This window comes from Tupaia chinensis, unplaced genomic scaffold (genome assembly GCF_000334495.1).
Source record: "Tupaia chinensis unplaced genomic scaffold, TupChi_1.0 Scaffold000661_1, whole genome shotgun sequence".
In the NCBI taxonomy this organism is placed as follows: Eukaryota; Metazoa; Chordata; class Mammalia; order Scandentia; family Tupaiidae; genus Tupaia; species Tupaia belangeri.
Window position 1 is genome coordinate 224979 of NW_006160183.1, and position 22100 is coordinate 247078.

The window sequence follows — 22100 nt, forward strand, 5'->3', positions numbered from 1 at the left end:
GGCGAGAGAGATGTATAGGGGGGGTGTGTGTGTGTGTGTGTGTGTGTGTGTGTGTGTGTGTGTGTGTGTAATCTTAGTTTTGAAGGTTTCTATGTAGAAGGAAAAACCCAGGCCTCTACAGACAGAAGCTCTGCACTGACAAGTGCTATGGCCATGGGCAAGTGGTAAACTTTCTCTGAGCTGTGGAGTTTCCTCCTCTATAAACCAGGGAGGGAATGGATTAGGCTTTCTTCATGGGCTATTGTGAGGATTCTACAAGGATGAATTTGAAAAAGTGCAGCCAGGACCACATAGTGGGCAGACAACAAAAGGCAGCATCTCCAAGGTGAGCACAGGGTCCTTCAGGGCCAAGGCCCAGCCAATTCTCTTGAGGGTTGGAGAGGGTATTGCTCTCTGTGGGACAGACTGTGTGCTGGGGTGGGGTTGGATCCTGTCTCCCCACCCTGGGGTGCTGACCTTAGAGCCTGAAAGGAGACACCGGGCTGGGGTCAGCCTGGGGCCCAGAGGCCCAGAAGCCTGTAACAGGATCTGCTGCCACCTGCCCCTGACACCAGCCGCGTTCATGTTTGGTAGCAACTCAGAGCTGTTTGCTGCCTGACAACTAGGCGGGGCTTGCCCCAGGAAGATGTGAGGGCTCACCTGCTCTGCCCCTAGCTTGGCGCTGCACCAAGGGTCCACTGACACCCTCTTGGCACCCCTACCCACCAGAGAAAAGTCACCAGCAAGATGGTGAGCACACCAAAATGGAATATTAGTTTCATCTAAAAGTCCCTGCTGAGTCCTCCCCATTTCTTACCCTGGTGAGGGGATGAACCTCACTGAGAGAAGACCAGACTTGCGGAGAGGCTCTCAGCTTCCCACCCTCCCTGGAAGATGCTGGGGCTGTGCTGCCTACCCACAGTGGTTAGAAAGAGATGCACAATGTTTATGGCAATTGATCTACACTGCAAACTAAGAGGGCATCTGGGATGGTTAAAGTCACCAACAGTCTCAGGGACAGGAAAGATTATGTGGGAAGTTCCCAGAAATTCCCTCCTTCATCATTCCTTCTCTTCTTTCCTGGATCTCAGAGAGGAGGGGTTATCTGGCCACATTTCATCTGCTCAAGAACCTACTGTCCCAGGAAGCCTTCCCTGAAGCTAGCAGGCCCTCCCCTCGAGGACACCTTGGGGTCATGCACAGTTACTATAGAGTTCTTACATGTGATCCCTGCCTTGCCCCTCCCAGGTTGAGAGGGACAGGGCCCTTGTCTCCTGCCTGCTTTGCTATTCCCAGGACAGCAGCTCAACAAAACTGGGGGAAGGCGGGGCAGGGTGTCCTAAATGTAGAGCCAGAGGTACCGGAGACTCATGCTAATCATGATTAGATTTGCCAGCCAGGGATGGTGCCCACAGAGCTTAGCAAGCCCTGCCTCTTAGGCCATAGGTGGGCAGCCTGAGGCACCCATGGCCCTGCAGGGGGCTGGTGTCACAGTCTTTGTGACTCAGGGAGGACTCAGGGGGAAGCTCCCTGTTAGGAGCCAGGTTTTCTATGAGGTACAGGATGGGGCCAGGGGCTACAGCCTGGGATGAGGACAAAGGGGGAAAGGGTCTTGCCTTCCTTTTTCAGAATTACAGTGCACATTAGCCCACTCTACGTTCGGTGTCTGATGATGTTCCCCAGAGAGGAGGGACAGCAGGCAGGTTTAGGTGTGTGCGTTTCTTGTGAGTTTGTTGGGGAAGCCTGCCCTGGGAAGCAGCCCTAATGTGGTCCAGGCTGAGTGCACTACCCCTATCCCTGCCCTCCAGTATTTATAGAAGTTATTTTTGGAATTTTCTTTCTGAGCTCAAGGCACATTCCTGGGATTCTGTAACAGCCTTTCCAGCTGGGAAACAGAGAATCAGCTGGAAGCTGCTGGAGCCTTCTGGTCCCTGGAGCCCCCTGTTTGTGGACACTTGGGCTGTAGGGAGGAGCCTGCTCTACAGGAGGGGCTCCCTCCTTTCAGCTGCCCTAGAGACTTGGCATACCCTTCCACATCCAGCCCCAAGGTCCAAGCTCTCTGGCTTTTGGGTATTCCAGACCCTCTCAGGTGTGTAAGACTCGACTTGTCCAACCAGACTAGGGGTGAGACTTCTCTCTAGGCTGAAACCTGCCCCTGTACAACACCACATCCCTCCTGGAGCTGGGGCAGCTCCAAGGCCACAAGCTTAACTCTACTTTCCTGGTCATGGAAGGAGCACAAATCCTCTAGATTTCTCCCAAGGCCTGGCTGACATGCTAACCCCTGAGCTCCCTGGGTTCTTAAAGAAGAGGTCCCTGTTGAGATATTCCCAGGCTCCCTCAGAGCCCAGTCAGGTGGGGGTCCCTTGGGGTGACTGCCTGCGTGCCTTATGCTACCAAACCCATGCCTACATTTTTCACTTCCTGGGGACTTCAGAGGGGAAAAGAAGAATGCCAGTGGACTTCTTTGGTTGGAGGTGGAGGCTGTCTTTTTTTGGAGGAGCAGGGGCTAAGGGTGAGGCTGGCAGTCTCAAGCACTGGCTTAACCAGAGGATGGGCCAGAGGGATTCCAGAGCCTGTGGACCTACCAAGAAATGGACTGTAGGCAGGGGGCTGTGCCCATACCTGTAACCTGGAGCAGGCCCAGTCCTCAGGACTAGGACAAGAGGCCAGAGCTGGGCCTCTGGGTTCCCGTTCTAGAAGCGGATCCCCTGGGCTGAGGAGTGGGAAGGGGGCTCCAGTCAAAGCAGCTCTCCTCTGAGCAGGATCCAGAGTCTTAGGGGGTGGTGACAGCCTGTTTGGTAGGAGAAGTGGTGGCCTGTCAGAGAGGGTGGAAAGTGCTGCACTAAGTTGTAACCTCCAGATATGGTGAATCTTTCTGACTCCTTTTTAACAAAATTGATTCTGGAGCTAAATTAAGCCAACAGTACCCGGCTTTATTCTGACGTGAATCTATGGCTGGCTTTCAAAAAGTGTCCTTTCCACTTCCTCATCAGAGTTGCTGATGGACTTCAGAAACCCACACATTGGCTTAAGGTTTTCCTAAAGCCCTAAATCAGGGCCAGGACTCTGAATGTGCCAGCCCAAGTACAAAGTGGGCTGGGGAGGGGCCTCTGAACCCCAGCAAGGCCAGCACTAGGGGGCATGCCCTTGTACTCTCCTCCACAGTGAGCCTGCAGAACTCTCTGTCCCCTCCTCCACTTTCCCATCAGAGAATGCAACCTTGGACAGTATTGGTGAGGGATGAAGACAGAAGTCAACATAAACCATCTCGCTAGTGGACAAATGACCAGACTCTCCTAGAGACCTTTCCTGTCAAATAGAAGCAATATTCCAAGACTAGTGGGGGCTAGTGAGGCAAGTACAGACTGCATTGACACACACTCTCTCTCCTTCTCCCTCCCTCTCTCTCCCTCTCCTTTCCTCTCTCTCTCTCTCTCTCTCTCTCTCTCTCACACACACACACACACACACACACACACACACACACACACACACACAGAGCAAAGGGCAAGGCTTTTGGTTCCTCACATTCCCTCAGGTCGCCTGGACCCCTTTTTAAGCCATAATTCAGAAAAATGAAGTAGGAGGGTGAAGCCTAGAACAGGCAGAGCTCCCTAGACCTTAAAATATGGACCACAAAAAACAGAGTCCAAAGGGCGCCAGGGATCAGAGAAGCTGCTGTTCAGTGCACTGATTAGCATCAGGGAGCCTCCAAAATGCCAGGCGCTGAGTTTCACTTCTCAGCTGCTTAGATGCCTTTCTTCCTCAAAATCAGGAAACAGATGCTGAACCAGCCTGGGAAGAATGGCTACAGGCAAGGGCTGAAGGCTGAATAGGGCCTCCCTAGAACCCCCATCACAGTTCTTCCTCTCAGATCAGTCAGCAGAAGAGCCTGCAAGACAAAGTCTCAAACTTCCACGTCCTTAAGCTCAGATCTTCTCTTTTAAAGCAGGCTGCTCTCCCTCTTAGCTAAGGTCAGCCTGGGCCTTGCACTGTGTACACCTGTGACCCACCTATAAGGCAGTTCAGGTCCATGTCCTGCACAGCTGCACCTTGGCCAGATTTCTCTGGTGATCTCAGAGTGGACAGAATGGTTTTGCTGCCTTGTCTTTGGAGCTTTCCCTCTGCAAACCAAGAGTATCTGAATATGGCCTGGGAGCGACACTATTTTTACCTTGAAAAGGGTAAAAATAACCCCAGCTACCAAAGCATCAATTTATAGGATTATTATTTTTTAATACTTAAAAAATTTTTTTTTTATCATTATTATTTTCTGCTTTGCTACAGGGCACATGCACTCACCAGAGAGAGAGTTAAGAAAATGAGAAATGAGCTGCCAGGTCTGGGATTTGAACTGCGATTGGACATGTGAGAGTCCAACACCTTAACCACCAGCCCACCTGGTGGCCCCTAGAATTATTTAATGTAACCTTAACAATAGTCCTAAGTGTTTGGCATAATGATTCCTACTAAAAAACTACCTTCCTTCCTTCCTTCCTTCCTTCCTTCCTTCCTTCCTTCCTTCCTTTCTTTCTTCCATGAGTAAGAGAGACAGAAGAGAAAAAGAGGGACAGAATTCGAGAGACGGTATCCCAAGAGGGTCTTGATGCCATGATCCACCTCCAGCCAGCCCTGGATTATGGGCATGTGTGTGCCTGGCATACTCTGGAAGATCTCCAGATGTGAACCTAAAACCTTCCTATGTGGGTCAGCTCTGCAAAGCATTGCATGTCGCTGCTACGCCAGTCAGGCCTGTAATCTTCATTTTACAGATGAGAACACTGAGGCTCTGAGAGATTAAGGAATTTAGTCAAGATTAAACAGTGATTAAAGGCAAAGTGGTACTCAAGTCCAGGCCAGTTCTATTTTTAGTCCATGCTCCAACCTGCAGGCATCTCCTTCAGAACCAGCTTTGATACTGGGGTCTTTAAACAATCATCTCTGTCAATCATTCCTAGAGGGAACCCCAAAGGCAGCCCTGTCCCTGTCCTGCACCTTCTCCATATAGTGCCCTGCTGGGATCATAGGCCACCCTTGTCCCATAGTAAATGTGGTCCAACAGAATTCTGTCTGGTCTGATTTCCACCATGTCTTCCATGTGATGGTGAATAAAATATGCAAAGTTGACTTATCTTTTCATAGCTCTTAGCTAATCTGAGTCCTAAAACTATTCCTGAGGCCACAAGGTCTTAAAGTATCATCCCCATTTGACAGAAAAATCTGACCCAGTGAGGAAAGTAATCCCCAAGCAGCACCCCTTTCACCCCGCCACCACTTTAACTTGAGTCCAGGCAGGGCTGTCTGTCTGTCTTGGGCTTGTCACTGGTTGTGTCTGATCCTGTCCTCCAGCACTGTGGAGGAGGCCAGGGGGGAGTGAGGGAGTTGAGAGACAATGGATGAAATCTGTACACCTAGAGTTCATGTCTTCGGCCTTAGGGATCAGAGTCTTCTTGTTGGATTCCTGGAGAGTCTAAGAAGGTCCCACTCGGAACCTCAGGGTTGGAAGTGGCAGAGCTCTGGTCCTCAGTGACTCAGGTTCTTCTTTGGGAAGGCAGCAGAGTCTTAGGGGATATCCCAGTTTAGGACTGGGGGTGAGAAGTGCTTGAGAGGTGCTGGCTGAGAGCAAGAGAGAACCAATGATGAAATTAATTAAGAGCAAAAGCTCACACAGAGTAGTCTCCTTGCTATTGCTGGGGTGTGCAAGAAGGAGAGGTTCTGAGAGATCTGGAGCTCCGAAGAAGAAGGTGGGACAGGGGCCAGCAGGTGGCATGGTGGTTGAAGCACTGGACTCCCACATGGATGGCCACAGTTCGAGTCCTGAACCTGATGGCTCGCTTTCTCATTTTCCCTCTCTCTCTCCCTCCATGTCTCTCTCTGGTTAGATTAAAAAATAATAATAAATACAATTTAATAAATATATTTTAAAAAAGAAGAAGAAAGCAGGACAAAAGAAGGGGCCAGAGTCTGTCCCTGAGAGGGAGGGCAGAGTACCACCCAAGAGTGCCTCACCTGCCTGCATATGGCTGAGGATTTTGTTGCCTTCTGCCGTGTAAACACACTATACCAAGTCTCCGCACTTCCCTTACAAGCTGAAGGCCGGGAGAGTAAGCTAGTTTGTGCCTGGGGCTAAGGCCCTCTCCAGTGGTCATTGAAGGGTGGCAGAGTATGCCACCTCAAAGTATGCCATAAGGAAGGCTCTCAGTGACCAAGCCAGTCCATTAGTTACTGGCTGGGCTCCCTGGCCTCCCCAGGCATCACTCCTTCCCTTGGAAGTACCTGATGCAGAGGACATCCTGGGAGGGCAGGGTAGAGAAACTCAAATAGATGATGCAGGCTGCTCGAGGCCCTTCCTGACCCAGTTCTCCTTAGGAGCCTAAGGGGCAGTGTCAAATGGTCTTGGGAAGATCAGCTTCCTTTCTCACATTTCCTTAGGAGCAGGCAGGTAAAGTTCAGGCTTTCTCTCAAACAGATTCTTCTGCCGATGAATTTAAGTTCTTAAAACCCCAGCTGACTGGAGTTTCTAGCTACTTGGAGGGAAGGTTGAGATGAGGCTGGCAGAGGCCATCAGGACCTGCCCCTGTGACTTGATCTCCATCTACAGAGAGCATGCCTTTCTCTTTCCTCCCTTGTCAGTCTTCTGAAGGTCCCTGGCCATCCTTGAGCCTGGCATAGGTGGTAGCCTGCAGGACCAGAGTTTGATGGACAAGCTCCTCTGGACACTAACGTGGGCACAGTAGATGCTGTTCCCTGGCATCTCCTTCCTCCTGGTCTGGGTGGAAAAGTCTAAGCTAAGGCAAAGATGGAGCTGAATCATGGAAACATCACCCTTTGCATCCAGAAAAGAGGAGGTGGCAGGACAGGGAGAGCGGAGAATTTGCTCCTAGGCCAAAGTTTATATATATATATATATATATATATTAGAGAGATTTTTGCTATAGGGTGTGTGTGTGTACTGGAAAGACAGAGAGAAATAGAGAATAGAGGCAGAAAATGAGAAATCACCCCCCGCGGGGGATGGTCACGCCACAATTCCTTCTCCTCCATTCTCCTCTGAGGATTTTGGGCATGCATGCACAAGCACCGAGCGTGAGTTTAAAGTCACAGGTCCAGGACTTGAACTGTAGTCAGCCATGTGGGAGTCCAGCAATGTAACCACTATGCCACCTGCTGGTCCCCAAAGTTTATATTCTTAGAGAGGACGGAACCCTGGCTTGTGAAGGCAAAGCCTTTGACTCTCAGTGGGTTTTCTTTAGCCTCTTGGGTTTTGCTAATTCCGTCCTTAAGACAGTAAGGCCAAATCTGCCACCCACACAGTACACTGAGAATGTCACTAACCTTTTTTACCCCCAAACCTCAGGGAGCGAGATTCATCCACAACCTTACCAGGTTCCCTGGAGACCCAGAGCCCTTTCAGCCTGGGCTTGTGGGTGCTATCAGAAGAGTGGATCTCATTCCCCTAGTTCCTATCAGAAGCCAATGTCCTGATAAAGCTGCAATGGCACAGTAAAACCAAGATGTCCTCCCTGGAAGCCTGCCTTGGCAATGATTCCACAGGAGAGATACCAGTTTCTCCCTATGTTCTTAGAATAATTCTCCAAGAATGTCTTCAGAGTTCACAAAGGTTGAGACAACTGATGAACTGATGTGTCTACTGACAATTTTTACAATGAATCCCTTAAATTCCAAGCTGACTTAGACCCACTGGGAGAGGTGTATCTTGTCGAAGAAGATCCCAAGGTTGCATCTGTGTTCAGTAGGGAAAAGTGCTACGATTAATTAGCAGTGTCTATCACTGATGGGTTCCTGGAGAATGGTGGTATGTATGCTGTATTTTCCTTCTCCAGTATTGCACTGCAAACTTTTAAATTCTCACATGTATCACCTCATTTGGGTAGAACAATATTATAGTCTAGGAACAATGAAGATTATCATCCACTTACAAAAAGGAGCAACAGAAGCATAGAAGTTAAGTGTGCCTTTTCCTAAGTTACCCGGAACCAGATGACAATGGTGGTTCTGAACCTGATGGTCCAGCCAGAGTCAGGATTAGATTCCAGATGTCTGGGAGTCACAGGCCAGTATAGGGAAGACATTGAGATCAGGGAACCCTTGAGATGAACACACCAAAGCGTTCCCAGGTATTTGGGAAAAGAGTACTTAGTAAATCTTCTCTAGACTTGAAATTTGCTATTCTTTTTGCATGTATGTGGGATGCTGGCAGGAACAGTGTGTGGAAAGGGAGAGGGCTGCTCACGCAGGAGCCAATTGCCCCTCTAGTTGCTTGTAACTTTAAAAGTGGGCAGGCCTGGGCTCTGACTTGTTCCAATTTCATCAAATCAGTTAGGCACCCTGGGAAGAGAAAAGGGACTGTTTCAGAAACATCTGCAGGGAGCCACTCTGGACAGTGATTCAGTTACCATGGAAACCCACCTTTGGAAACTGCTTCAATTTCAGGAAAATAGCTACAAACAATAATAAGCATAAATGAAAAATGGTACACTGTTACTTCAAAATTGTACTTGTTATTAGATTTTGTGGGGTTTTAGGGGCTGAGACAGCCTATCTGTGAATGCAGCTCTGTCTGTCTGCAGGCCTAATGACATAGCCCACATCCTCCCCTCCCACCTCCCTAATCAAGTTTCTGAATGTGACCTCCAAAGAGGTATTTATCAGAGAAGCTAATATCTGAATTGCTAGGGGAAGGAGGATATCCTTGCAAATATTCAAACATTTGCAGAGCAGACTAGAAGGCAACATGGAGCCATTTGGAAGGGACTGTGAGCTAGGGCATGAGGTTGTTTCACAGCCTCTCTTCAACTGATGCTGAATTCACACAGGCCCAAGATGAAAATCTTTAAAGAAATCAGGCAGCAAGTATAACAGCTGAGCTGAGAATTTCTGTTCTAGTCCATTTTCAAAGACTCTGGTGAAAAAGACCTTATAAAGATGATCTGGCCTGGCTCCTCTCCCATGTGGTGTCTCCATTCTCCTGGCAACATCCTCACCAGATGATTACTGAGCACACTGCTGGACTAATAGTTACGACATTTTCCCTAACACTGAGCTGAAATCTACCTCCCTGTAGCTTCGACTCATGGACAAATAAGAACCTCCTTGGCAATGATAACCCTTTGGCTATCTGATCTTGATCCTTCTATGTTCTCCATGTGGCAGAAGTCAGAGATACACTATGGTCATTCCTCTGAAGGTACTCTCCAAGGGGAATGTCTGACCTGAAACCTAGACTGACAGCTTGCTAGTTGCAAGCTCCTAAGTCTCCCTTCAAAAATCACTTATGAGGGAACCAGCAGTTAGCGTAATGGCTATGTTGCTGGACTCCCACGTAGTCGACCGCGGTTCGTGTCCCGTACCCGGTGGCTTAAAACTCACGCCGGGCGCGTCTGCAGGCGTGCCCAAGATCCCAAGAGGAGAATGGAGGAGAAGGGATTGCGGCGTGACCATCCCCCCTGGGGGGTGATTTCTCGCTTTCTGTCTCTATGTCTTTCTCTCTCTGTCTGTCTGGCGAGCGCACGCGCCCTACAGTGAAAATCTCTCCAAAAAAAAAAAAAAAAATCACTTATGCAGGGGCCAGCAGGTGTCATGGTGGTTGAGGCGCTGGACTAAGGTAATGGCTGATAGTAGTTTGAGTCCCAGACCTGACAGCTTGCTTTCTCACTTTCCCTCACTTACACTCTCTCTCTGTCTCTCTCTGGTGAGTGCACATGCTCTACAGCAAATTAAAAATAAAATAATGATGAAGTTGGATGGATAGTTCTTTTTAAAAAATCACTTGTGTGTACACAGACTATACACTTTCAGATCATTACATTTATCCTGATACCCACTTCCTGAAAGCAGCTAAAGCAGGCAGGAGAAAAATGGTTATCTATAGTGTCTGCTATACCACTTGTCAGATTAGGTACTCAGTAAATGCTTCCTGGGCCAAAGAATCATCACTAGATGGATAAATAAAACCGAGGTTCAGAAAGGGTGGCTGACTTGCTGATGATTGCCCAGGTACAGTGGCAAGGCCAGGACTGAGGCACGAGCATCCTACATCACAGCCTCCCAGCCTCCCACAGGTAGTCGCTAAGCTCTGAGTCCCCAAGTCTTGAGCCTGTGTCCTAAATCTAGAGGCTGCTGGGTCTTTTTACCAGCCCAGGGACCATTCTCAGTGTGTGCTCAAGTCAGGCCTGACATGACAGCCCACCTGGGACGCCCCCTAAATCCCACCATGGAGACATAGAGCACCTATAAAATGATGAGGCAACCCAGTAGTTAGGGAGGTCTGAGGACTCCTAGAAAGAAGAGCATTTTGGTAATTGTCTATAGTCTGGATAGCTTCTGGGGCAAGGATCTGATAGTAACAATAACAGTCCACTGGGCCAGATCACTTACAGAAACTTACAGCAAAAAGGAAGTTACAAAGAATATCAACCAACTCTTTTAGATTTTTCATCAATGCAAATCCTGATGGAAGAGAAAGAGCATGCATCTATGAGAGAGAAAGCTGTCTTCTCTGCCAGGGCAGGGAACGACCTACCTCCCTGCAGACACCAGTGAACAGCAACAGCATGGCATTGGCTGGCGGGGGTGGGGGGGCAAGAAGGGACATGAGGAGGATGAGTGCTCTGAGGCCTCATAGGGGCTTCCTAGGGAGGGGAAAGGGCGACTCACCAGGCTGTGCATGATGCGCACACCATCCGGGTTCACTGTGAGTGCCTCCTTATACAGCTGCTTGGCTTCCTCTAAGCTGCCTTTCAGCTCGGCCAGCCGGCCCCGCATGTAGAGTACCGAGTGAGAGGTGGGGAAGAGGCTTGCTGCCTCCTGGATGCAGAAACCTGCTTCCTTGAGATGTTGCTGCTCCATGAACAGCTCCGCTGTGAAACCAGAAGGATAGTTGGAAGTGTGAGTGGTGAGAAGTCAGAGGCAGTGGCCTTTTCCCCGTATCTGACCATCAACCTCCAGAGTTTAGGAACTAGTCTTAGCTGGACTTACTAGGGAATGTGGTGGTAACAGCAGGTAATGGGTTCTGAGTGCTTATTCTACATTGGGCACCCTGCTGAGTGCCCCACACAGACCATCTCAGTCAAAGCTTACAGAAACCCTGTAGAACAGATACCTTTATCACCGCACTTTAGAGAGGAGTCACACAGAGGTTAAAATACTTCCCTCAAGCCATGGGGAGAGGAAGCATTGTAGGCAGGGTTTGTATTAAGCTATCTAACTTCAAAGCCTGGAGCTAAGAGCTTGTTCAGGTGACTCAGCCTTCTTTTTCAGTGTCCCTTCACCTCATTTGCTTATTGCGTGTCTAGGGGTGAGGGGGGGCTCTCCTCAGCCTTTCCATCTCTGAGGTGGAGGCAATGTGAAGAGCCAACTCCCCCGTGAGTGAGATTGGGATTAGGTGGGAGTCTGAGGAGTACCAAGTCATCCTGTATAGAAGGGTAGGAAGATGAGGGAGAAAAGCGGCTAAGGGAGTGCCTGCTGAGGGGCCAAATGGGGGCCAAACCATGTAGTGATGGTGACAACTACAGAAATCACCACTTGCACTTGGAGAGCTACCTGTGGGCCACACCCCAACTTTTGAAACATTTTCTTTCATTAATCCTCACAACTAGTCTTTGGAGGGAGGTAGGTACTATTATGGTCCCTACTTAAAAACACCAGGCTGAGGTAAAGACCTTGCCCCATTGCCTGTGCAAGAAAGGGCAAAGCCAGGGCTGGCTTCCCCAGTACTCTCTGGTCTCACTCCAAAGGGGATGTACCATTTGGGCCAGTAGACAGGGAAGAATCTGCCCTGGGCCAGATAAGTGGGAAATGGTGCAGTTTCTCCAATCCGAGCCAGCCCACATAAATGCACATTTCAAACCCACACTGCACAGGCACACGCCCGCAGCAGGCACTTTTAGAAATGCTGCTTGTCGCCCTGCAACCCACTCAGCCTTCTTTCAAAGCAGCCCCAGGCCTTGGCTGCCCCCTCCTGGGGCTGGTGCCTGCACTGAAGTCACAGAAGGACAGCAACTCAGGAGGGGTGCACAGACTGGCCTGCAGAGTCTGATGTATGATTTTGCCATGAGCATTTCCTAGGAAACACTGAGAGCTGAGGTTACACTAGTTCAGGTCATGTCTGTGATAGAGTGGATAAGAGACATCCCCAATAGAAGCTCCCAGAAAGAGGCGGAAAAGCTGGGCCCAGGCAACCTTTCTTCCTGTCCTGGTAAGTAGCAAGAAGGAGGCTTAATGAAGGCCTTTGCTATAGCACACAGTGCTTAAGGTCCCTGGCACAAACATTGTCCAAGATTTACTATGCAATTTAAGTATCTTGCCATATCCTAAAATATTAATTAAGCAAGGGTCCTTTTCCTCTAATGGAGGTGAGAATGTGGGAGAACCAGAGAATAAATTAAATACAGAAAAGCCAGGCTCTCATAACATGGTGAGAGAAAAAGAGAGAGAGAGTGAGAGAGAGTGAGCGAGCGCTATGTAGGCTCTCCTGCCTGGAGACAGTCTGAAATGGAGATCCCAAGACGAAAGGCACAGGAAGGTAAGACCGGGAAATGGGGATTTTGAACCCAGAGACTTGTTGGGAGGGACTGGCCCAGGATTTGACTATCTCAGCCTCAAGCCTCCTTCTCTGCTCTGTTAAGCTACTGTCAGGGGCTCTGAGCAGGCTGCCATCATAAATAAATGTCTAGTGTACTGATCGTGTACCTGATCTTTCCATGAGAAGCAAGAAGACTGGGGTTGGGGGTGAAGACAGCTGAGCCACCAAACTACTTCAGAGGCCCAGGGGAGCTAAAGAAAAAGGGCCAATTCTGAGTATTATGGATACTTGGGAGAGGTTAGGTTAGCACTGTTGGCATGGTCAGGGAAGTCTTCGTGGGGGAGGCTGCATTTGAATTGGGGCCTAGAGGCTGTAGAAGCATTTGGACTGGCAGAGAGAAGGGAAGTCAGGCTGACTGGGATTTCTGGGGGGCAGACTCCACTGTGGCAGAATCCCCCAGAAGAATCTCTCATAAGGGGAGCTTGGAAAAGCAGAAGTGTGTGGGTGTGAATGTTGGGGGTGGGGAAGCTGCCTCCATTGGAGGAGCTCAGTTGAGAGTCCAGAGGTTGGGCTCTCTACTCCCCCAGACCTTCACAGCAGTTCTAGCCCAGAGCTGGCCCACTTGGCCCTGGCATGGCTCATTAAGCTGTTTACAACATGCTGCCCTGGCTCCTGAGCCCTGCCTCCAGAGGCTGTTCTGGGCTCTCCCATGGAAACGTATCACAGCACATTCACATCAACAGATTTCAATTACAGGGAGCCCCACCAATCCCAGTCCTATCTGCCTTGCGCCCTGGGGCTTTCTGAGGCCCTGGGCCTTGTTGGGCTGCCACACACCAGAGAACAGGCAGGGCAGCTCTCCTCTGATGGGCTTTGTCATTAGTTAGGCAGGAAAAACAGATGACACAGAACAGAGCCAGAGAAGTGAGGTCTCCTGAGGGCTTCTGACTGCCTCGCAGACCATCTCCACATGTCTAGCCTCTGGGTGGGGTCTCTGACTGCAGAAAAGCCCACAAGTCTGGGAACTGCTGTGCACCCTCTTTTTAGCCTCGGTGACCCTGGGCAGGTGCCCCGGCTCCTGCTTGCTACTGTACTAAACCAGGTGATCCCTAGACAGCCACCTGCAGCTGTAGCAGGAGCCCCATGGCACAGGGCCCTCCCACTGTCTTGATCCTCTCCCTTCAGCCCTGGCTGCCAGGACCTGGTGGTACCCACACCCATTTTAACCTCACCTGGCCAGGGCTGGATGAGCACTCACTATTCCTAGATTTTCCTTTGAATTTCTATCGTGTAGGTCATTGCTCAGAATCTTGCTACACCCTCTTTGATTCCTGTCCACTCCTTTACTCTTCCTTCCTCCCTTCTGAATTTCCCTCTTGTCTCTTCTTCCTCTCTGCCAACTTCCTGACCTCTTCTCTTGCCTGTTTATCTCAGTTTTCTTCCTCTTTCCTCCATCTCTCTCCACCCCCTCTTCCCTTTGTGTGTGTGTGTGTTTTAGCAAGCTACAAATGGAAAACATCTGTTCCCTAAAGCTTTGCAAGAGTCCCTTTCACTATTATTATTATTATTATTATTATTATTAGTTTTTGCTATAGGGCATGTTCACTCACTGGAGACAGAGAGAAAGAGAGAGAGAGAGGGAAATCACCCTCCTGGGGGGGGGGGGGGGGGCCCACTCCTGGGGGGGGGGGGATGGTCACACTGTAATATCTTCTCTTCCATTCTTTAGGGATTTGGGACACACATGCACATGCACCCAGCCAGTTTTTCAAGCCACTAATTCCAGGTCTCGAACCACACAGCTGGTCATGTGGGATTGAGCCTCTTCAACCGCCACACTACTGGATAGCCTGACCCTTTTTATTATCTTTTCTGAGGCATCTTAGTCTAACCTTGGATACAAAGTAGGTCCAATCTTCCTTCCACTCCTGCCAAAGCTGAGGCTCTCCCATTCCAAGGCTGGGGGATGGGCTCACTCCCCCAAGATTATCTCCACACTCCTTTTGCAGAGAGAGCTTTGCCATGAATAACAGGGTTACAGAGAGGTTAAGGCCATCTTTAAGACCATTTAGGGCCTCAATAGGTGAGCTAGACTTTCTTCAGAGATCCCCTCTGGGACTTCAGAAAAGGGAGGAAGCCATTCAGACTCAGAGATACCCCTCACCCCCAGGGCAGGAGAGAGAGAGATAGGTTAGACTATAACAGGAATCCATTGTAGGCTAGCCTTCACCCTCATGAGAACAGTTTCAGTGGCCCCAAAGGAAGGATCCCTCCCATGGAACTGACCCTCGGGACATGGACTATCAGAATAAAAGAGGAAGGTAGGGTGAGGATGAGGGAGGAACAAGGGAGAAAGCCAAGGGTCCAGAATGGAGAACAACACAGAGGTCTGAAGGCATTTCTCAGGGTGATATAAGCCCTTGCACCCCTGGGACACAGCACAAGGAATCAGGGGCTACCAGGGTAAGACCTCTTGTTCTGGGAGTGGCCTTCTGGCTGACTCAGAAAGCTTGGAGGAGGGAAGAAGGAAAGCCAAGCAAGGGAAGAGGAGGGTGTGAGAAGGCAGGAGGGAGTGGAGAAGGGGACCCAGGAAAAGGAGGAGAATGAAGGAAGTCAAGTAAAGGAACAAAGAGGAAAGAGAACTAGAGTCTAGAGGAGCATGTAGGACCAATGGTGACAACTACCCTTTCCCTAGACTAGAATTTTATAATAAACATAAGCTCTAGTCACAGCTCTAGCTGCCCACCCCAGCTCTCTAGCCTACCCAGCCACTACTAGGATTGTTTTCACCTGCAGGATAGGGCACAGTGCCCAGGCAGCTTGAAAATGGCATTTGGGAGCTAAGACTCAACTTAGGCCAGCTTCCCTTCAAACCATCAAAAGCTGAGAGCGTCCGTGAGACCCTGGACCTCCAGGGCAGGGAACTCTCCCTAAGTCCAGCTTCCTCTCTGGCAAGCTGCCAGCATCCAGGACATGAGCTGCAGTGAGAGAGAAGGGAGAGAGGAGGCTTTTGCTTTTCTGGAAACCTCTTTTTTGTTTTTTAGAGAGATCTTTGCTATAGGGCACGTGTACTCACCAGAGAGACAGAAATTGAGAAATTACCCCCCAGGGGGGATGATCACACCACTCTCCTTTCTCCTCCATTCTACTCTCAGGATTTGGAGCACACACTCACATGCATCTGCCGTGAGTTTTAAACCGCTGGGTCCAGGACTCGAACCATGGTTGATTATATGGGAGTCTAGCAATGTAACCATTATGCCATCTGCTGGTTCTGCTTTTCCAGAAACCTCTTGACAATCAGGATCCTGGAGCATCGATAGAACTTAAAAGTCCCTCCCATTCTTACACAGACCATTGCCCAAGAGTCAACATCCCTGCAACTCAAGTCATTTCCCAACCAAAGAGTGGATTCAGAATGAAACTTGCTGCTAAAACAGATTGAGATGCAATTTATCTCGAACCAAACGAATGAGATGAGCTCATTCCATAATGATAAAGAATTTTTCCTCCATCCTAAAAATTAGCTGCAGCTGGTGGAATCATTAGGTAGGCTGGTAAGGGTAAGGATGCTGATGACAATATTCTTAGCTTGGTTTGGGTGGGCGGTAATCTAGGAAGAAGTCAATGCCTTGGTGATCTGGTCCTGCCAGCCTATATTTAGTAGATGGCTTGCTGGTGATAATGGCAGCCAGGCAAGGGGAGAGAGCTCCTGGTTTGGAGATTGCTCCAGAATTTTCTCATACTCCGAATAAAAGACCTGTTCCTTTCCTGGCCCTGGTGTCCACACATCGCCTAGTCTTCCCCTTCTCCGATAATGACTAATTCCCTGATTTTGAATGGGACATACGAACACTCAGAATAATGACATTTACCAGTGTCCTTTATAGTTAGGGGTAGTCAAATAACTAAATTCTGGCCAATGAATTACAAGAGGAAGTGATGTTGTGCATATTCCAGGATATGTCCTTACAGGGAGTGGATGTGCCTGCCTTCCCCTCTTTCTCATTTATTTCATGCTTTGGAATATGAATGTGGCAGGGGGTCATCTTGGACAAGAGTGATACCCTAGGGACAGCAGAATTGTCATCCTAGTCAAGGCTATCTCTTTGGATTGTACAGGAGAAAGAAATAAGCATCTACCTATATAGGCCACTGCTATTTTAGATCTGTTACATGCAACCAAACCTATTTCCAAATATTACACCATGCAACCCTTATCTAGCATCACATTCAAATCATTCAGATATTATTCTCAGAGTTCTACTCTTTGGGGTGAATATCGGGATAATGTACAAAGAAAGGCTAGTGTGCAACTTATCAAAGAGTTTGAGTTTATAGTGACATTCCCAAGTCTAACCACAGGTTTCAGGAAGGCCTTGAACTTTACTTGGAGTTGCCAGAACATGCTAGCACCTCTAGCTAAAGTAGCTGAGAAATGCAAAGCTTATGACCTGCAAAAACATTTTCATTTGCTGATGGTAGGAAGCTAGGCAAATTGTTAAGACAAAAGCCTTGGGAACTCCAGAGCAGGCAATCCACACTCTGGAATTTGATCACTGTATTACTGACACCCTCCTTGAAGGTGATAAAACTCCCACATTGCTACCCCAGGCACATGTGGGGCTAGGGCTCCTTTCTGTCCCTGGGAAGTTGTCACGGGTCTATGACTTAGAAAAAGATGGGAATCTTTGCCTAAGAGGAAGCCTAGTTTATTATTCCCCTGGATTTCTTAACATCCCTCTCCCTACTTAAGATCCAACAAGCTGACTATAGAGCACAGGCCCCCACTTCACTAGCATCCTAAGGACCCTGAGATGCTAAGTGGGGCAATATTTGCATTACGAAAACGCTCCTATGTCTAGTCTTTCAGTGAATCCTGGTCCAATTTCTTTTTTTCTCAGATTTGGAATCTATGCTGGTGTGAATGGGGGCGTGCTGCATACTAATGTGTCCATATGTGAAAAACATGCAAGGGAAACCGTAGATCCTGTTAGCAAGCACATTCTGACTTTCAAATATGCACGTCCTAGGAAAGGATCATCTGCTTTGGATTTCTACTCCATTGCCCGTGGGACTTAAAGCACCATTTCCTCCCTGGCGGGAGGAAGCAGATAGAAGGATGAAGAGAAAAAGTGATGAAGTATTCCTAGGCCCGAGCTTCACCTGGGCAGTGCTTGACCAAGGGAGCATGTTGGCCTCAGGCATTTTCAGAATTCTACTTATTCTGCTATCTTTCTCTTCACTCTCTGTGGCTGCCATTTTATCTCAGTCAGGCACTCAGCATACCCAGCCTTGATTCTCTCTCTCTCTTCACGCTAATTCACCCCTCACGCCAATTTTCAAACATGCTAGTGAGTCACTCCTTGGCATTCCTAAGCTAGCATTAGGAGCCTCACTGTCTGTGGTGCCACACGACCTCCATTTCTAACAGCCATGATGGGTGCAACAGCAGCCAAGCAGCGTTTGCTGAGCACCTACCATGTGCCACACCAACTGCCTCATACACTAGCTTGTTTTAGATCAGTACTGGCCTGCAGTGAGCTGGCATCAGAACCTAGATCCAAATGCCTCTGGAGCCAGGGATTTCTAAAGTCTGCCTCCCCAGCACTAACTACCCTTTAAGTTCCACAGTGGCACTGAGTGAGGGATTGTCACCGGCAAGAGAACTTTGATGTTGTCAGCCCTCCCTCCACCTTCCAAGAGCTCAACCCCCAGGTCTCTCTTGCTTGGGGCCTGCACACCTCATCTCTTCTCTAGCTACTACTCACTGAGCTCTCCAGGGTTTGAAATGCTGCAGGGTTTGAAGCCTGTTTTTAAGACTAAGAAGACTATCCATCCACGAGGCCTCTCATAACCTCAAATCCTCTCATGTTTGCATTTGCTGCCAGAAAACCTCTCCCACACAGGGAGGCAGGCACTGTCCCCATTGGGCAGAGAAGGAAACCCATAGCCAGATAGATTAAGTGACTTGCCTGAGGCAAGCAAAAAACAAAGAGCCGGAACTAGAGCTCCAGGTTTCCAAGCCCCAGGCCTTTCTACTAGTACTCGGTAGCCCACACGGGACTTGTCAGGAATCCTCACCTCCCCACACTCCCTTCTTCTAGACAGTAAAGGCCTCTGAGAGCCTGGGTGGCCGGTAGGCAGGCAGGTGGGAATCACCAGGGAACAATGGCACTCACCAGCCTGGAGCCAGATCCGTTCCAGTGTGGTCCACAGTTGCATGGGACCTTGCTTCAAGACTGCAGTAGGCATGTTCAGCTCAGACATGGCCTCCTCCAGCCGGGAGGCTGCAATGGATGATGCCTGCCGAGAGCCTGCAGAGCAAGAGATTCAGGGCTGAGCAGAGTGTTGTGTGGTGCAGGCCCCAGTAATAGCAACTGCCCAGGTCCTTGCCAGAGAGACAGGGTACCCTGAGTCAGGGCAGCATGGTGTGGCCTGGCAGCGGTATAACAGCTCACAGGGCCCAGCCATGGTGGCATAGGAAGTAGGATGTAGTTGTACAATACTGGAGCCATATGGGGAGGCCCAGGGATTTGGATTCCAGCTTGACCTGGACATGCCTATTGTCCTAGATGGCGAGATTGTGGCATGGTGAGGTCCTGTTAAGGGCAACTATCTCTTTTTTGCTGTCTCTCTTTGAAAGAAAAAGGAAGAAACAAAGAAGGAAAGGAGGAAGAAAGAAAAGGAAAGGAAAGGAAGGAAAGATAGAGAAAGAAACTTAAAAACCAGCTTATAGACCAATTAGTGAGGGCCTACCTCTAGCTGTCATCCACAGGTGGGGAAAGACATTTTTTTTTTTTTTAAATTGCCAGTGGGTACGTGTACTCACCAGAAAGAGACAGAGAGACAGAGAGAGGAGAAAGCACTCTCCAATGGGGTGCTGTCATGCTGTTGGGATACTAGGCATATACACACACACGGGCCTGGAGTGTTTTTCAAGCTGCCAGGGCCAGGATTCGGTTGGCCATGTGGGGACTGGGTCCTTGAACTGCTAGGCTATGGGGCCAACCTGAGAGGAACCTTTTGTGGGACAATCAGGCAGAGTTCCACTAGGAATCTCTAAGGAAAACAATCATAAATGTTAGCAAAGACACTTATTCTACTACTGCCTGTAATACGAAAACCAGAGAAATTACCTGAGTGTCTGGCAAGACGGACTGATAAAAGTAAGTGAAGAAGGGGCTGAAAGATGGCATAGCAGTTACAATACTGGACTCCCACGAGGCCAACCACAGTTTGAGTCCCTGACCCAGTGGCTTGAAACTCACGCTGTCTCTCTGTCGTGCATGCCCAAGATCCAAGGAGAAGGGATTGTGGTGTGGTCATCACCCCAGGGGGTGATTTCTCACTTTCTCTCTCACTATCTCTATCTGTCTATCTCTCCCTGGTGAGCACATGCAATCTAAGGCAAAATCCCCTAAAGAGAAAAGTGAAGGTATGATCATCCAAGACACTAGTTATTAAGATTACGACATGTATGGAACCAGCAGATGCTTACATCCAGTAATGGTTATGTTAATTATTAAAGTAACAACATGGGACTAACAGATGGTTACATCCAGTAATGATTATATTGCTGGACTCCCATGTAGTTGACTGAGGTTCGAGTCCTGGACCCAGCAGCTATAAATTTATATCGGTATGCGTGCATGTGTACCCAATATCCCAAGAAGAGAATGGAGTAGAAAGGATCGTGGTGTGGCCATCCCTCCTGGGGGGGGGGGGGCTTCTCATTTTCTGTCTCTCTGTCAAGAACATGTGCCCTATAGCAAAATCTCTAAAAACAAACAAACGAACAAACAAACAAACAAAAACCCAACAACATATCAATACAGATTCTGATGTGGAAAGATGTTAACATTATATAATTAGGTGAAAAAAGGCAAGTTACAAAAGAATATTGGGGCAGGCAGGCATGGTGGCTAAGGTATTGGATTCCTACATGGCTGATGGTAGTTTGGGTCCTGGACCTGGAGACTTGCTTTCTCACTTTCCCTTTCTCTGTCTCCCTCAGGTCAAATTAAAAACAAACAAACAAACAAACAAACAAACAAATGATTCTTTTAAAAAGAATTTAAAAAGTCACATTTTTATAAAAAGAATATGAACATGGAAAAATGTCTGAAAGATTATTTATTAAGGTCTGGGTGGTAAAATAATAGATGTGTTTTCTTTCCTTCCTGTTTCTATTTTTATTTTCTGTTTTCACTAAGTGCATATTATTACTCCATATGTATAAAGGTCTCATTCAACTCTGTGCTGTGAAGGAGGATCCTTGGACTGCAGCTTGAGCTGGACTTTTATCCTCTGGAGAACCGCTCCCTGTGGCAGTTCTGGGTGACAGGGCCCCTGTTCAGGATATATAAGCTGTTGACATTTATAATTCCCACACAGGTGAAATGAGAGTGCTTTCTCTTTCTCTCTCTCACTCTCTCAGAGGCAATAAAGCCTCCAATAAACTTAGGAGACCTCAGGGCAAACCACAGATGATCTCAATTTGCAAGACAAGTATACACAGAGTCCTAATAACTTTGTTCATGATTCTTCCCTCTTTAATTACAAGGAAGCTACCTCCCCTTAACCATTCCCTCCCTGGAGACTCAGCTCCACGTACAACCAAGCACCCCTGAAGCGTACCTCTAAAGGCAGGTGCCAGATTTCACTTCTGAAATGAACTCCATTACTTGACAACAAAGGTGCAACTTGCCTCTTATCCACAACAGTAAAGAAAATGAGCAATTTCATCAAATACAACTCCACTCACACTTTCGTTCCCATGACTGATTGTTCTTGTATTTTTGAGGAAGGTGTTCTGCTTTAATCAGATCCTCAGATAAAAAAACCATTATGTTGGATTTTATAAGCCATAGGTTTCAGGATGACTTTTTCAGGAGAGTCAGCCTTAAATTTAGAACTATAAATATTGGTCATCAGGAAAGTGATGACGTGTTTTTCTTTGCAAAAATGCATCACGACTTTTCTTGACGACTCAATGGCTCAACCCATTCCTTTCTATTTGACCAGAAATACTAAGGACATCAGGCAGACGTGGGTCTCTAGCTTTAGCCTAAAGGGGAACAGAATCTGTGTTTCATAGCCATCTTCCCAAACTGGGCTCTTCTTTCCACCTCTGCCCTTGCCTACTCCAGCTGCCCACCAGTCACCCCAGGGCCAGCAGCCAGAGCCAAAATCAGCCCTAAAAGATGCCCAAGGGTAGCTCTTTGGCACCAAAGCCCTTGGGAAGCAACCAGCAAGGAGCAGTGGTAGAAGTGGCCAGGCTGGGCAGATAATACTCTCTCCATTTGTACCACTGGGCTAAGAAAGCCAGTTAGTGGCCCACATGGTCAGCTGCCCATGGGGCATATTCTTACCAGAGTCTGCATCGTGAGCATCAGGTAGAGTCAGGTGCATGCCACTTTGCTTCTTCATTGTGAGGCCCTCGCCGAGGCTGCCATCCTTTTCCAGGCCTCTGCAAGGCAAGGGAGGGCCAGGGCTGGGTAAGACAGAGGGCCTCAATCCAGGCAGCCTCTGGGGTTGAGAGTTCAGAGCCAAAATCCAGACTACTAAAGTC

The 22100-nt window shown here is 48.6% G+C and overlaps 1 protein-coding gene across 1 annotated transcript in view; it reads right to left on the reverse strand.

The window, feature by feature from the left end:
- Positions 1 to 22100, reverse strand: part of TTC7A (tetratricopeptide repeat domain 7A) — a 142337-nt gene that overhangs the window by 4456 nt on the left and 115781 nt on the right. Inside the window, 3 exon segments of the mRNA XM_006159882.3 lie at positions 10660 to 10862; positions 18709 to 18843; positions 21901 to 21998. Of these exon segments, the coding sequence (XP_006159944.1) occupies positions 10660 to 10862; positions 18709 to 18843; positions 21901 to 21998 (436 nt within the window).